Source organism: Diadema antillarum, unplaced genomic scaffold, assembly GCF_040938485.1.
Source record: "Diadema antillarum isolate AM-2024a unplaced genomic scaffold, OU_Dant_1.0 seq00002148_RagTag, whole genome shotgun sequence".
Classification (NCBI taxonomy): Eukaryota; Metazoa; Echinodermata; class Echinoidea; order Diadematoida; family Diadematidae; genus Diadema; species Diadema antillarum.
In genome coordinates, this window is record NW_027272787.1 from 60,251 (window position 1) to 74,198 (window position 13,948).

At 37.4% G+C, this 13,948-nt stretch overlaps 1 protein-coding gene across 1 annotated transcript in view; it reads left to right on the forward strand.

Moving 5' to 3' along the window:
- Positions 1-13,948, forward strand: part of LOC139714050 (exportin-4-like) — a 113,645-nt gene that overhangs the window by 14,281 nt on the left and 85,416 nt on the right. The window contains exons 8-9 of the mRNA XM_071625778.1: positions 2,926-3,083; positions 4,041-4,215. Coding sequence (XP_071481879.1) covers positions 2,926-3,083; positions 4,041-4,215 — 333 coding nt within the window. The remainder of the gene's footprint in view (positions 1-2,925; positions 3,084-4,040; positions 4,216-13,948) is intronic.

Genomic DNA, 13,948 nt, shown 5'->3' on the forward strand with positions numbered 1-13,948 from the left:
CAGCAGTGGCGAATCCAGAAGGGGACGTACCGAGCATGTGTCCCCACTTTAATTTTTGTTCAAACAAAAGAAAGAAAAAGAAAAAAAAATGGAGGAGGGTGCGTGCGCCCCCCTTTAATTTTGTAAAGGCGTTATGGAATTCCTGGATCCAACCCTGTCTAGGATGGGTTTAGAAAATGCAAAAGTTTTAATAGAAAAAAAGAATAACTAAAATCATAATTAATCTTTTGGTTTCGAGTTGCATTTCTAATCTATCTTTGCCTATTAATTGTATGATGGTTTATTAAGCCCTTTCATTTTATGTGAATATCTGAGAGTTTTTCCATTCATCTCTCATAGAATAAACCAGCCAGAAAAATGAGGTATATGGGTATTTGCATGTCACCATAAATGAAATAGTGGTATACATATTATCAAATGACTTATCGTTCATTAAAACTGCCATCAGCCCATTTTCAAGATGTCTGTGACATTTAACAGATGAAGACCTGTAACTTTGATTGGACTAGAAATGCACTTGGCACAGAGAAGTCCAGTCGTTACCACTGAGGTGCTGAAAGTGATTGCCTTTCTAATCTATCCTATCTACTTGTAAAAACTGTTATTTTGTTGTTGTTGTGAATGACAGTAGGTCACAGACATCATCATGAGATGTTGTTTTTGCGATATGACACTGAGGCTATTGTGAGTACACTACAGTGAAACCCCGTTATAACGAGTTCGGTTATAATGAGGAACCGCTTATAACGAGGTGATCACGTCGGTCCCGTTTTCCTTTGCGTGTAAACCTATGGCAGAACGAATCGGTTATAACGAGTTCGGTTATAACGAGATTCCGGTTATAACGAGGACAATTTCGGTGTATCATGATAAAGAAAAACATAAGCAATTTGATCGGATATAACGAGGGTCCATTTCTTAACTTGCCGCTTTCAAACACGCGACAAACGAAACATTGAAATCCGAATTCACGCTATCCATGTCTCTTTCCCGTTTAGCAGAGTACCGTTCCTTCCATGTTTTCTTCTAACCCATGCGTTGAGACACAGGAATACCTTCCGATGTTCCGACTAAGTTAGTAAATATTATCATTTTATTTTCCTTTTTCGCGAGATACGGGTGCGTGATAGAAGGTCGATCAGACCACACCGCAACAAGAGAGAGGGGGAAAAATGCGTTCAAAAACTTTTCATGTAGCGACACTCGTGACCAAAAATGGACATATGGAATGCGTGTGTAACTCATCATTATATCCTTTCCATTTTTTGTTCTGAATTACGCGTGTTTTGCTAGTTAGTGAATATGAGTGTGTATGATTAAAGCCGAAATAATTAATGAAATCATCGCGATCCCGCCGGGTGACAGTATAGCATGAAAAAGTTGAGTAACGCATGTCAATCTATACTCGAGTCGGTTTTCAGAAAAAGAAACAAACGCATTCAACGGTTTCAATAAATCTGGGTTTCTTCATTATCATTTAACCAATGATATTGTAAATATGAATGTGTATAATTAAAGCCGAAATAATTAATGATATCAACGCGATCCCGCCAGATGGTAATAGCGTAAAAATGATTGAATAACGCATGTTAATATACTTGAGTCGGCGTTCAGAAAAAGAAACTAACGCATTCAACGGTTTTAATAAATCTGGGTTGCTCGTTAACATTTAACAAATGATAATGTAAATATGAATGTATATAAAAAAGCCAAAATAATTAATGCAATCAACGCGATCCCGCCGGATGACAGTAGCGTAAAACATGATTGAATAACGCATTTTAATCTACTTGAGTCGGCGTTCAGAAAAAGAAACAAACGCATTCAGCGATTTGAATGGATCTGGGTTTGTTCATTATCATTTAACAAATGATAACGTAAAATAATATGAATGTGTATAATTAAAGCCGAAATGATTAATGAAATCACCGCGATCCCGCCAAGTGAAAATAGCATAAAAATAGTTGAATAACGCGTATTAATCTACTTGAGTCGGCGTTCAGAAAAAGAAACAAACGCATTCAACGTTTTGAATAGATTTGGGTTTGTTCATTATCCTTCAATACTGCATTTCACAACGGAAATTTTTCTGTCTTTCAGAATGCGCTACGAGGTACAGTTTTGCGTAAAAAGAATCACAACCTTCCAAATTTCTTGTCGCATATTTTTCCAAAACGGATGTAGAAAACGCGAAGAGATTTTCGGAAGAAAATAAAGAACGCATTTTTAATCCCTTCGGGCGCAACGATCATACATTGAATAAGATTACAGCCGAAATGATTCATGAAATCATCGCATTCCCGCTGGAAACCAAAAGCGTAAAATTCATCGAAAGTTACGGTAAACAATGCATGTATGTTACTCTATTTAGGTGTTGAAAGATTCACGAATATAATACTGTATAGACCTACTTGTCAAGAATACAGTGAACTATAATGCGAAGAGATTTTCAGAAGAAAAATCAAGAATTAAAGGCATTTTCAACCCCTACTTTTGTCCGTCTTTTTTGTATCAATTCACAAGTAATTTCCCTTAATTCTCTCAATAACAATGACCCATAATTGTGTAAAAACAACGCAAAGGATGTTCTTTAGTTTGATTGACGGGTACATGTGTATATGACGTCGTGCTTATGTTTTTCTTTGTTTTTGATGCTTACGGTTATAACGAGGTACTGGTTATAAACGAGGTAATATCGCCGGTCCCACGGACCTCGTTATAACGGGGTTTCACTGTATTATGCTTGTCCATTCAATCCGCTAGTGTGTTAGGTGGTGATATTTCTGTGTTGTTAGTCAATTCATAGCTATTTGCGAAATTTGCAAAAAATTATTAACCCTCAAGAATATTGCAGCTTTTCACTGTATGATTGTTACTCCTGATCCCCATCATATTTTATTTTTCGTTGTTTGCTCGTGTGCACAGATCCATTCCCGAACCAGATTGAACCCTGACCTCTGCCACCATGCCATGCAGTGCCTTTCCCAGCTAGCCACTCTCGATGGGCCAGTGTTTGCCAATGACAAGGCCAAGAGCGAGTACCTGACTCACTTTGTACGCTCCCTTCTGCAGTGCCTCAACAGGTAAATTATGGAGCATTTCAGTTTGACCTGAAGCATTTAATGAGTATTTTATTTTGAATTGTTAAGTTCATGATTACAATTCTAAAAATGCCCCAAATATCCATCCTCCATTGAAATGTACTCTAGAGTCACAATCTTCCAGTTTTTATAATGTTTCATCCCTGTAGAATAAATTGTCAAATTCAGTTGTGTGTAGTATTAAAAGCTGTTTAATAAATGCAAGATAAATTATGGGGAAAAAACAATTGCATGACAAACTCTTATTAAGAATCAGTATAATTTATGAATGTTATAGTGGAAATTCCCTTCTTTTCCATTTCATGTACCCTTTTTATTTTGTATGTATTTAGGAAATATGGAATTGTTTGAAATGGAAATGGATTTGTTCACCATGAGTGTATCCTTGAGTAGGGGCACTGTGGCACAGTGAATAAGACTCTTGACTTTTAATCGGAGGTCCTGAGTTCGAATCCTGTCATGTGTATAGGTCTTTTGACAAGATACTTTTTTTCCATCATGTCCCTCTCATTCCAGGTTTGGAAATGGGTACCCTGTAGAAAAGTAGAAATTCATTTTGGCCTACTTTTTTCTTTTTTTTTTCCTTTTTTTTTTTTTTGGGGGGGGGGGGGGGGGCTTTGAGCCTGTGGTCACATATGGTCATGCATACAATGTATGGCAGAATGTTGTTAACACACTTCCCTGTGCATGGCAGAATGTTGTTAACCCTATGCATACTCCCACAGCCTAGCGATAATCTGCCATGCGCGGAGAAGCGCGCTAACGACAGTCTGCCATTCGACGACGATATATAAGTACATGTACATGAATTACATTTGGATTGGCTGCAGCATGCCAAAATCACAATGTGTTATACCTTCAAACCAAAGCCACTATGCTACTGCCATTACAAATGTATATATGAAAACATTTTCATCTCCTGGATGTTTGACTCCCCAGTTCGGAGGTCCAAGATCACGAGGCGCTGGGCTTCGCCAACATCATCAACCACCTCATCACCAAGTTCCCCATCGAGCTCCTGGCCGGACTGCCCAGCGCCCTGCTCAGCTCCTTCGTCACAACTCTCACAACTTTCACCTGTCTCTGTGGTCGCCAAGCTGCTCTGGAGGAGGCGGTAAGTTGCCAACCAAATGCAAGTTTTGATTATATGTATACTCTGATGATTGTTTGTGACAGTGTGTCTGAATCTGCACATTTTTTTTTAAACGTCTGCCTTCTTTTGTTGTTTATGTGCCTTTGATTATGTACTCGTGTGTACTCATACATAAATATGGTAACCATGGAATTTAGCTTTAAGCATTCCATAGTTGCCTTATGCACACAATTCTGACTAATGCAGCCAGACCTCTGCCTCATTTGTGTATTGCTACTGAAACAGCAACCATTTGAAATGTGCATGCTATCGAATTAAGCGTTTGCATGCGCTCAGGCGCTATTGAAATCATGCATCAATATCTGTGGTCGCTGACTGTGTTCAGCAAACAGCCGTACCATGGATAAAGCTGAAGTGCAATTAAGGTGAGTTCCTCCAGTCGTGGTACAAGACTTCACAAAGTTATGCGCAAGGTCCATGGTTTTATATATTGTATTTTTTATTCCTATTTTGACTGCCTCATCCAGTTTGTCTAGATGTTTCTTTGATTGTCTCTGTGCGTAATTTTGTGTGTGTGTGTGTGTGTGTGTGTGTGTGTGTGTACACAAAAGTTTGTGGTTGTTTTAAATAAGTACTGGTATATCTATGTATACCATGCTCTTCGGATTTTGTCACCCAGCGTGTTGTTTCATACATGTACACGTACATGTATGTGTGTCAGAAGTCACTGGATTGCTTTATTGTTGCTTCTGTATTGTGGTTCTATAGATGGAGAAATCCTGTAAATTTAACTTGTGTATGGATGCAACAAGGATTGCATGTGTTGTCATTCATTTGTGTGCTTAGAGCTTAGAGGATTTGATTGATAAGCGCTATATAAATACTGAGTTATTATTAGATGTACCTGTAATGATATTTGAAGGTTTTATGCGTCATTTCACAAGCTCTGTTCCTCAAATTCTCATATGGGATTCATTACAGTCTTACGTTTTTATGTAAAGTGTATTTGTTTCCATCCGGAAGAATATCTCATATACAGCGTACTTGTGCTGGAGGTAGTATATATGCTGGAGATCTAATGAAACATCTTATAACCTACAACATGTATGTAGCTATACTGTATTTATCAACCCAGCAATTGTAGCATGGCAATATGTAGCCAATAGATGCACAACAGCACTTTCTTGTGACGACAAATTGGTTTGCCAGCAGGGCCCTGTTCATAAAGCTGTTCGTAAAGTTACGAACAACTTACGAGCGACTGGTGATAAATTCTGATGTGCTATACTTATCAGAATTTCCATAATTCAGCACAAGAACTGATCACCAGTTGCTCATTAGTTGTTCGTAACTTTACGAACAGCTTTATGAACAGGGCCCTGGATGCCATTACACTTCCAACCACTACACATTATGGTATTCCCTGTGTACAATATATATTATCCTTTGTGTGCAGTGCATACGTTGTTGTACACTTTTATCTTCTTTAAAACTAGTGGAATTATTTTTGTTTTCTTCTTCTTCTTGTGAGCTGGCTTTAGGCAGCTGCCCACATGTACATTGTACATGTGTACAGTTGTACATGTACAATGTTTGCTCTCTGCATATTATGTAAAATCTTTCTTGCTGAACTTATAGCCTGCAATTCACAAATGGCACCGGAGAGACACCACATTTTTTTTTTTAAAGAGAAATTTATGCAGGTATCAGGCTACATGCATGGGTATCATGGCACTTCGCCTTTATGCCATGTGACAATAATGTGCTTCAAATGTATTGTGCAAGTGGCAATGAGTGAGTGGTACACCCATATCAAATCTACAATGGTATATGACAGCAGATACACTAGTCAGCCATTGTTTTGTGTCAATTTGATGGTCATTCACACAGCAATCATTTCAGGCTGCTGTGTGAACAAACGTCTCAACTGAAAAGATTGCAAGTGCGCCCCCATGTGCCCTATTTTTGCAATACAATGGTGTACAATGTAGTTGTCTCACTGCAGTATCATGTCATAACTAGTACATAATATTTTCATCTCTCTCTGACTTGCACAATATCTCTCATGGTTTTGTTTTGATTTGTATTTTTTTCTTTTCTGGCATTTGTGTACCTGATTTATTGATTCTTGGCAATAAAGATGAAGTCTCACAAGAGCAGTTTTGCTGGTGGTATCACCAATTATTTCCCAGGATGGCAAATAATTTGTGGAGTATGCATAAATATCTTAATTAATTCAAACATTAACCGTGGAATAAAAGAAAAGAATCTGGATATTTTGCGAGAGAGCTGAGAGCTACAGGGTAAGCAGACATTGAGATTGCTGTGGTGACTGCACTGTATTAGTTCAAGGTGCATGCACAGTTTATAGTCATATTTGTAGTCATTGTGTCTATCAAGGGGGATTATAGAGGGTGCTCTTTTCCTGGAAGGCCCGGGGCTTGTTTGCTGCTGATGGGCTTAGAGGAAGACATCTTGTACCTTGCCAAAGTCAGATGATGGGGTCAGGGATAAGGAGGGGGGGGGGGGGGGGGGGGTTAAGAAAGATTCAGGCGATGGTCATGATGTCCATCTGTGGCTTTGCATACATAGCAGAGTGTTAATTCATAGAACTCTTTGATTACAAATTGTATCTATACCCATGGTGGGGGGGGGGGGGGGGGGGCTGATGATGATGATGATGATGATGATGGTGATGATGATGAAGATGTCAACAATTTTTAACGGTCTGCACTTAAGAGCATAGCTAGGCATTGAAGTCTTGCTTACAGCTTATTTCTTGCTTACTGTCTTTCCTGTGCAATATTGCAAAAAAAAAAAAAAAAAAGGAGAGGAGAGATGGAGAGAGATGGAAAGAGATGGAGAGAGAGAGAGAGAGAGAGAGAGAGAGAGAGAGAAGGTGAGAGTGTGTTGGTCTGCAGGTCTGATCGAGCATGTTTTCAAGTGCTATGCCTGTAGCACCATTGAATTCTTGACTGTCCATGGACCACTGAAAGAGCATGGAGGCATTGGGCCCTACTCAGTCAAGATGAACTTGACAAACCCAGGATGAACTTGACATACTCGAGAGTCTTACAGTCGACATTTGATTTGATTGTTTGTAAAGCACTCTTAAGTATTTTGCTGTAAAGAACAACAGGATAGGTCAGGGCATACCATCTTTTTAAAATAATTTGACAGTGTTTATTGATACGGTGCAATGTAGTAAGCTTCTATGTATTGAAAAGGAAAGAAAAAAAAAACTATACAGTGGAAATTAGGTGTGTCATTAGTTTGATACATATACCGTAGCACTGAACTTCATAACCTTCCGCAAGAATGGAATAAGTGTCCCAGATAACGATATACACTTTCACTTGGTGTTCGATTACAAAAAGTGTGCATATGTGTCATGTACACTTATAATGTACACCATTTATAATCAAACAAAGAAGTAAAAGCAAATTGAAAATACATGCAAAAGAAGAAACAAACCTGGAACTTATCTACCAAAAAGTGAACATGAGACTGGTTTTGAGTCACTTTTGACCAGCTGCAGACATGAGATTCAAGGCTCATAAGATATCAAACTATTTTTTTCCCCGACGATTTTTGCCTTGACACTGTCATTAATAATGGAAATGAATGCAAGACCATGTGGAGCTGATGCGCTCCAGTAAGCAGCACCCAAACTTGTGTTGTCATGGTTTCTGCTCTTCTGAAAAGAAGGCCGCCAGTTCAGTGCCAGGGATTATTAAAGGAGACCTCCGGATGATTTCAGACTTTTGCACTTTTTGAGTATCTGTAAATTGGTCATACTGGGTACAGAATTTCAGAATTTATAGTGGCTGGGATGAGGAATGAGAGTATTTTCAAAATTCATAACAAATCACTATGAACGGGGATAAAGACGTGGCAGCTTCATATTAAACAATGCATGGTTGGGTTCTCAAGGAAGAGGAGCAAAAGAAGAAGACATGCATAAATTCTACACACATGAACTTGTTATAATGTATATATTTTATATTGGAATATATGTGAGCCTCCTATGTCATCATCCTTGTTCAGTGTATTTTTGATAGTTTTTCAGAGTATTGGTTTATCTGTTCATGGACTAGAATAAATTCCACAGATCTATCTATCAATTTAAAATTTGTACAACTGTATTATTGCATGTTGTGAAATTTTTATGCAAAATGTAAATCATATGGAATACGCCTTTAACTAAGGTTGCCCTGCACAGACTCTAGACAGTGGTGTTCTGGTGTGCATTACAATCATGCCGGGTTGTACTGGGTGGCAAATTAATGTCAGGACATGTGTTCATGTGGAGACTGATGATTTGAAGCAACAGCTAATGAAATTTTAATGTAATACATCTTGGTAAACATCTTTGGAAGAGTAAAATAAAACCTAGTCACCAATGGTGAAAAAGAAATGAAGGTAATCAATCTAAAACTGTCACATTGTCTGAGTGAATCAAGGTTGATGGTGTACATTGCTGCTGTAGAATCTAATTCAGTAATTCTTTCACTTTGAAAGAAGAAACATTAGACAAAGAAAAAAAAGGAAGAAGATGGAAACATGAAGAGGAGGAAAAAAAGGCAGAGAGAAAGACGGATGGATAGATCGCCCGTAGACAGATATATACATTTTACACTGTATTGATAGATAGATAGATAAATAGATAGATAGATCGATAGATTGATACAAGTTGTGTAGATAGATAGATAGATAGATAGATAAATAGATGGATAGATGGATAGATAGATAGATAAATGGATAGATGAATAGATAGATAAATAAATGAATAAATAAATAGATAGATAGATTGATAGATAAATAAATGGATAGACAGATAGATTGATAGATAGATAAATGGATAGACAGATAGATAAATAAATGGATAGATAGAGAGATAGATAGATAAATAAATGGATAGATAGCAAGAGATAGATAGATAAATGAATAAATGGATAGATAGAGACATAGATAGATAGATAGATAGATAGATAGATAGATAGATAGAGGGAAAGATAGAAGGGGGGAAGAGAGGGAGGAGTAGGGGGTAAGGGGAGATAACTTCTTCAGCATGTCTTATTTGGCCTGATGCAAGACCCATGCACTAATAACTCGGAAGTCCCTTTAACCTAATCAGTGTCACTGGCAACTTCTTTATCTACAATGTCAGAGCTACTATGAAGTGGTAGGGGTGAGAGGGTTTATGGTATTTGTCTATAACTCCAGAATTAATGAAGGGGCATGTGACAAAACGGTAACTGAAGAAAGCACAGGCCTTCACTTTGCAGGAGAAGCTCACAAGAGTTTGAAAAAAAAAGGAGAAGTGAAAGTGTATTGATATTCAGCTTTATGTTATTGGATTTCATTTCTTGCTTCTCGGTTTGATTCTTTCCAAGCAACTCCTTTCATCGGTCTGTCATTATTTCTCTACAAATTGTTGCAATCATTCACCTGTCTGCTCTGGTCTATGAGCTCTTTAATCATAACCTATAGCCTGTAGGTGTCGGATCACAAGTTGACAACCTTGTTTGGATTTGTAGTTTGGTGTGGTCTTGTGTAAGATCCACTTGCAACGCTTCAACAAAGAGAGCTTGTTCATTGTGGCATTACTCATAAAGGGTACATGTATGTATTATACACACACAAAGAAAAAAAAAAGGAAAAGGGGGGGGGGGGGTACCATGCTATAAATCTCATGCCACAGTTAAGTGGTCTCTTTTTAGGGGGGTCTTGGCCTTCTACCTGTGCTTGACAGATCATCCACCGCAAAGTCACACCTTTATTAAGGGCAGAGCAAATTACTGGAACAACAGTCCCACACATTTGTTCTCCTGCTGGCATTGCCAGGGTAAGGTTACACTAACCCTCCTCAGCCAACAATGTAGGTCATTGTTCATGCTGTCAGGGTAATGGCATCTCTGAATTGCCTTACAAAATCCCTCCGCTCCCCCCAGGGCAGTGAGACGCTTGTACGGAGTTGGCCCTGTCTATCAAGGAACCAGTATCCAGTGCTAAGGGTGCGTAAATCGTGTCCTCTCTGGGGCCGCGATGCACTTTAATACTCCAAAGGAGACCCACTTCACTGAACCAAATCCTTTAACTCCTCTTAGCCTTTGGATCACTTCTTTTAAAATAATAAATTGTTGTCTAATGCAGGGCAGTTGTCAGAGGTTAAATGAGATGGTTGAATAAAAAATATACTAGTGGTTGGAAGAAGCTTTCTCTTGAGCCAAGCTGTTTAATTTTTCCCAGAGCATCGTTTCTGAAAAATGTAATTTAAACATGTACAGTGCTGTGTATCCCTCTGCAGTGTTCAGTCCGGTTTTTATTTCACATTTGTAATTTTTATGATATGTAGCCCCATGCTCTTTACCTAGTTGAATAAATGATAATAATAGTAAGTAATATAAATAGTAATAGTAATAGTAATGAATAATGATAATGATGATGATGATGATGATGATGATAATAATAATTATATAATAGTGATAATAATAATGATAAGAGTTATTATTATCATTATTATTATTATTATTATTACTATTACTATTAATATATTATTATTAGTATTACTATTAGTAGTAGTAGTAGTAATAGTATTATAATGAGATACATGTATAACTATCACATTTAAATCAATACCTACATTTCACAAGCATGTGGGAATCACTCAGATGGACGCTGTGAGTACAAACCAAGAAGATATGCCGAAATCGCACAAAAGCCTACAACAGACAGATTACTGGAGGAGAGTGACCACAAAAGCTCTGGCAGAATGTGGCTCTTGATGTTGGTGAGCTACATTCATACACAGTAAACAGGTCACTTCTTTGTAAAAACTTTTTTATGAATGCATTTCTTAAATTGGAAAAAGAAAAAAAAAGTTTGTAAAGCAATAAAAGTCAGGCTGTTATTATTATAAATGACTTCATACTATTGCCACTGTGCCAAACTGAAATGTCTGATGTACATGTATTGTACAAGTAGTTGTGAAATGTTTGGCTGCTCTTTATGATGTTGACACAGCTTGTGGTCACTGTGGAAATGCTGTGAGGGTCATTGTTGGACAACGATCTACAGGTGTCAAAAACTGTATCACTGGATTGTTAGCAAGTGAGTGTAGTAATGAGAAATTAGAGCTGGTGTTGTCAAGTCATCTTGTATAAGTTTCTCATCAGATTTCTGGAAAGAGGATTCCCTTTTTCCCTACACAGCTAACATCGTCACTAGTGACATGTTTACAGATTGTTAAATGGGGAGTACACCTCCATACTCTCACGAAAAGTCAGGACATATGTAACAATCCAGAATATCATATAATATGTGGGATATTGGCTCTGGTTAAGATATATTCAGCACTCACATGCACACACACATCATTTGCACATTGACAAATGCACACATTTACACACAAATGGGCACACACACACACACACACTTATACAGTACAAACACATGCACTCACAAATATCAACACATTGGTATGTATGCCCACTTGGACATATTTGGTCAGCACCGTTCAATTAGTTGCTATATTAAACACCTTTCATGTACAATTAACTGCACAGCTGTGTTCTTCTTCCTTCACTCTAAAGCATGCATCACGGTCAGCCAAAAGGATGCCTCATAATTACACTCTTTCTCTTTGTTCGACTACAAATCTTGATCTTTATTTACAACCAGGCATGCATAAAAATCAGCATAACAGATATCTTTGGCAGAAAGTGAGCATTTACAGACAAAACTTGGGAAAGTGTGAGAGAGAAAGAGGGAAAAAAAAATAAACAGGTATAGAGAAAATATCAGAGAATGCCCTCTGATGACTTCATCCATGATATTCAACCTGACACACTTCACAATCAACTTTGCGCTTTTCAAGTCAAAGTACATTTTGTACCTCAAGTTGTAGTCTGCCAAAGTCAAAATAAAATTTTTCCCAAACCAAATATGAAAATGAGCTATGTGAAAACCAAAATATTACCTTTATATTGATGCACATTCTCTGGTCTTAGTAGCCTTCAAATATGCAAAGTGATGTTTATTCAAAGTTGGCTGTGATTCTGAGGACTCCAGTCATAAAGAACAGTAATTCTTTCAATAAAACTATTAGGTAATTTCTCCTGCCCCAACATTCAGCTTATCTTTCTGTCTAACTTTGGTGGTTTTTTTCTCACACTTTAGAACAAAATTCTAATATTACAAAGTGATTTCACTGGCACTCCCAATTTTTTTTTTCCCTCCCTATAATGAGAGTCCACATTTTAACTAACTTTGTCAGGTGAATGCCTGTATTTCTTGTACAGTAGTGTTTGTGAAGTTGACTGCAATGCACTGATAGGCACACTACAAATAGACAATGCATTATTCAAATCAACGCTTGCATCCAGGAAAAAAAAAAGACTCTTGGAGAATGCAAAAGGATGCAATTTTATAAGACACAAAATTATTAATTATTTGAGTCAATAAATTATACACATTAATATACAGAATTAAAGAATGTACAATATCTATTTCACTCACTTGCAGGATTTCAAAGCCCATGTCAAAAAGAGGATAACTCGTGACAGTCTTGCAATGTGACCAAAACAAATAATAGAACTTTAGGTGAACTTAGCAGTGAGCAACATAGCTTATTTGCAGAGGTATGATGAACCCGTAAATGAGCCCATTATAAAAATTATTTAGCGATGATACATTTCCTGTGAGATGAATACAAATGTGTACATAATTGTTCAATGAAATAGTGCACTGATTACAGAAAAAAAAATCAGACAAACATGAAACAAATATTTTACAACTTCTCCTGTGGTACAATTCATTTCCCTAAATCTGCTTTCCTCTTTTCTTTTTTTTTTAAAAGCATTTTTAATCCTTAAAAATTTATCTTACACAACTTATTTTCAAAAAAAAATTATCGATTGTAACACATTAATAAATACATTCGGTTGAGAAGCATCAATTTATCGCAAGCTTTCAAACTCAGATTTGGAGGCAGCAATATCAAAACAAACTGAACATAACACATTCAGTCAAAAATCCATTACTTCTCTATTGTAAATGTATAATTCAGCACATTTGCCGCCCTGATTTAAATCCTGAATGAAGTGAAATTCGCCTGATAATGAAAGACAGCTCTGAAACCCTTTTTCTTTTCTTTTTTTTTTTGGGGGGGGGAAGGGTAAGGGTAAGGGGATACAAATCAACAGGAAAGTGAACAAAAAGTTGTCACTAAAAGTTTGTAAAATATGAACACGTCATTCTTAGAGCATACATGTGACACTTGTTAGCCGACAGAACTTGGGGAAAATTAGGAGGAATTAGACATATATGCATCATGTGCCGTGTACGGAAAAAGAACCTTTAAAATTGTCTCCGCACCATTTGATATGAAATGTACCCCCAGAGTTACCTGAACTTAATAGCTGTCCACAATGTTCACCAACTGTTGCTGCCTACAAAATGAAAGGATGACTGACCTTTACTACTTTTCCAATTGTGGCTGTAACCTCAAAACCCACACCCCCTAATCCTGGTGGGGACACTGCTCTAGTAACATGGGGTCAATGATCACTGATTCAAACATCTGTCATTGCTGACACAGTCCTGACAGAATGAGAGGGTCTGTAAGACCTTGGATGTGGCTTTGTCAACAGCTAATGTATTGTTACATATAAACTTTCCTCCAGGAATGGACCTTCACCATTTACATAAAAATGTATTGAAGATGTCCAATACAAATCAATGATTCGTCTGC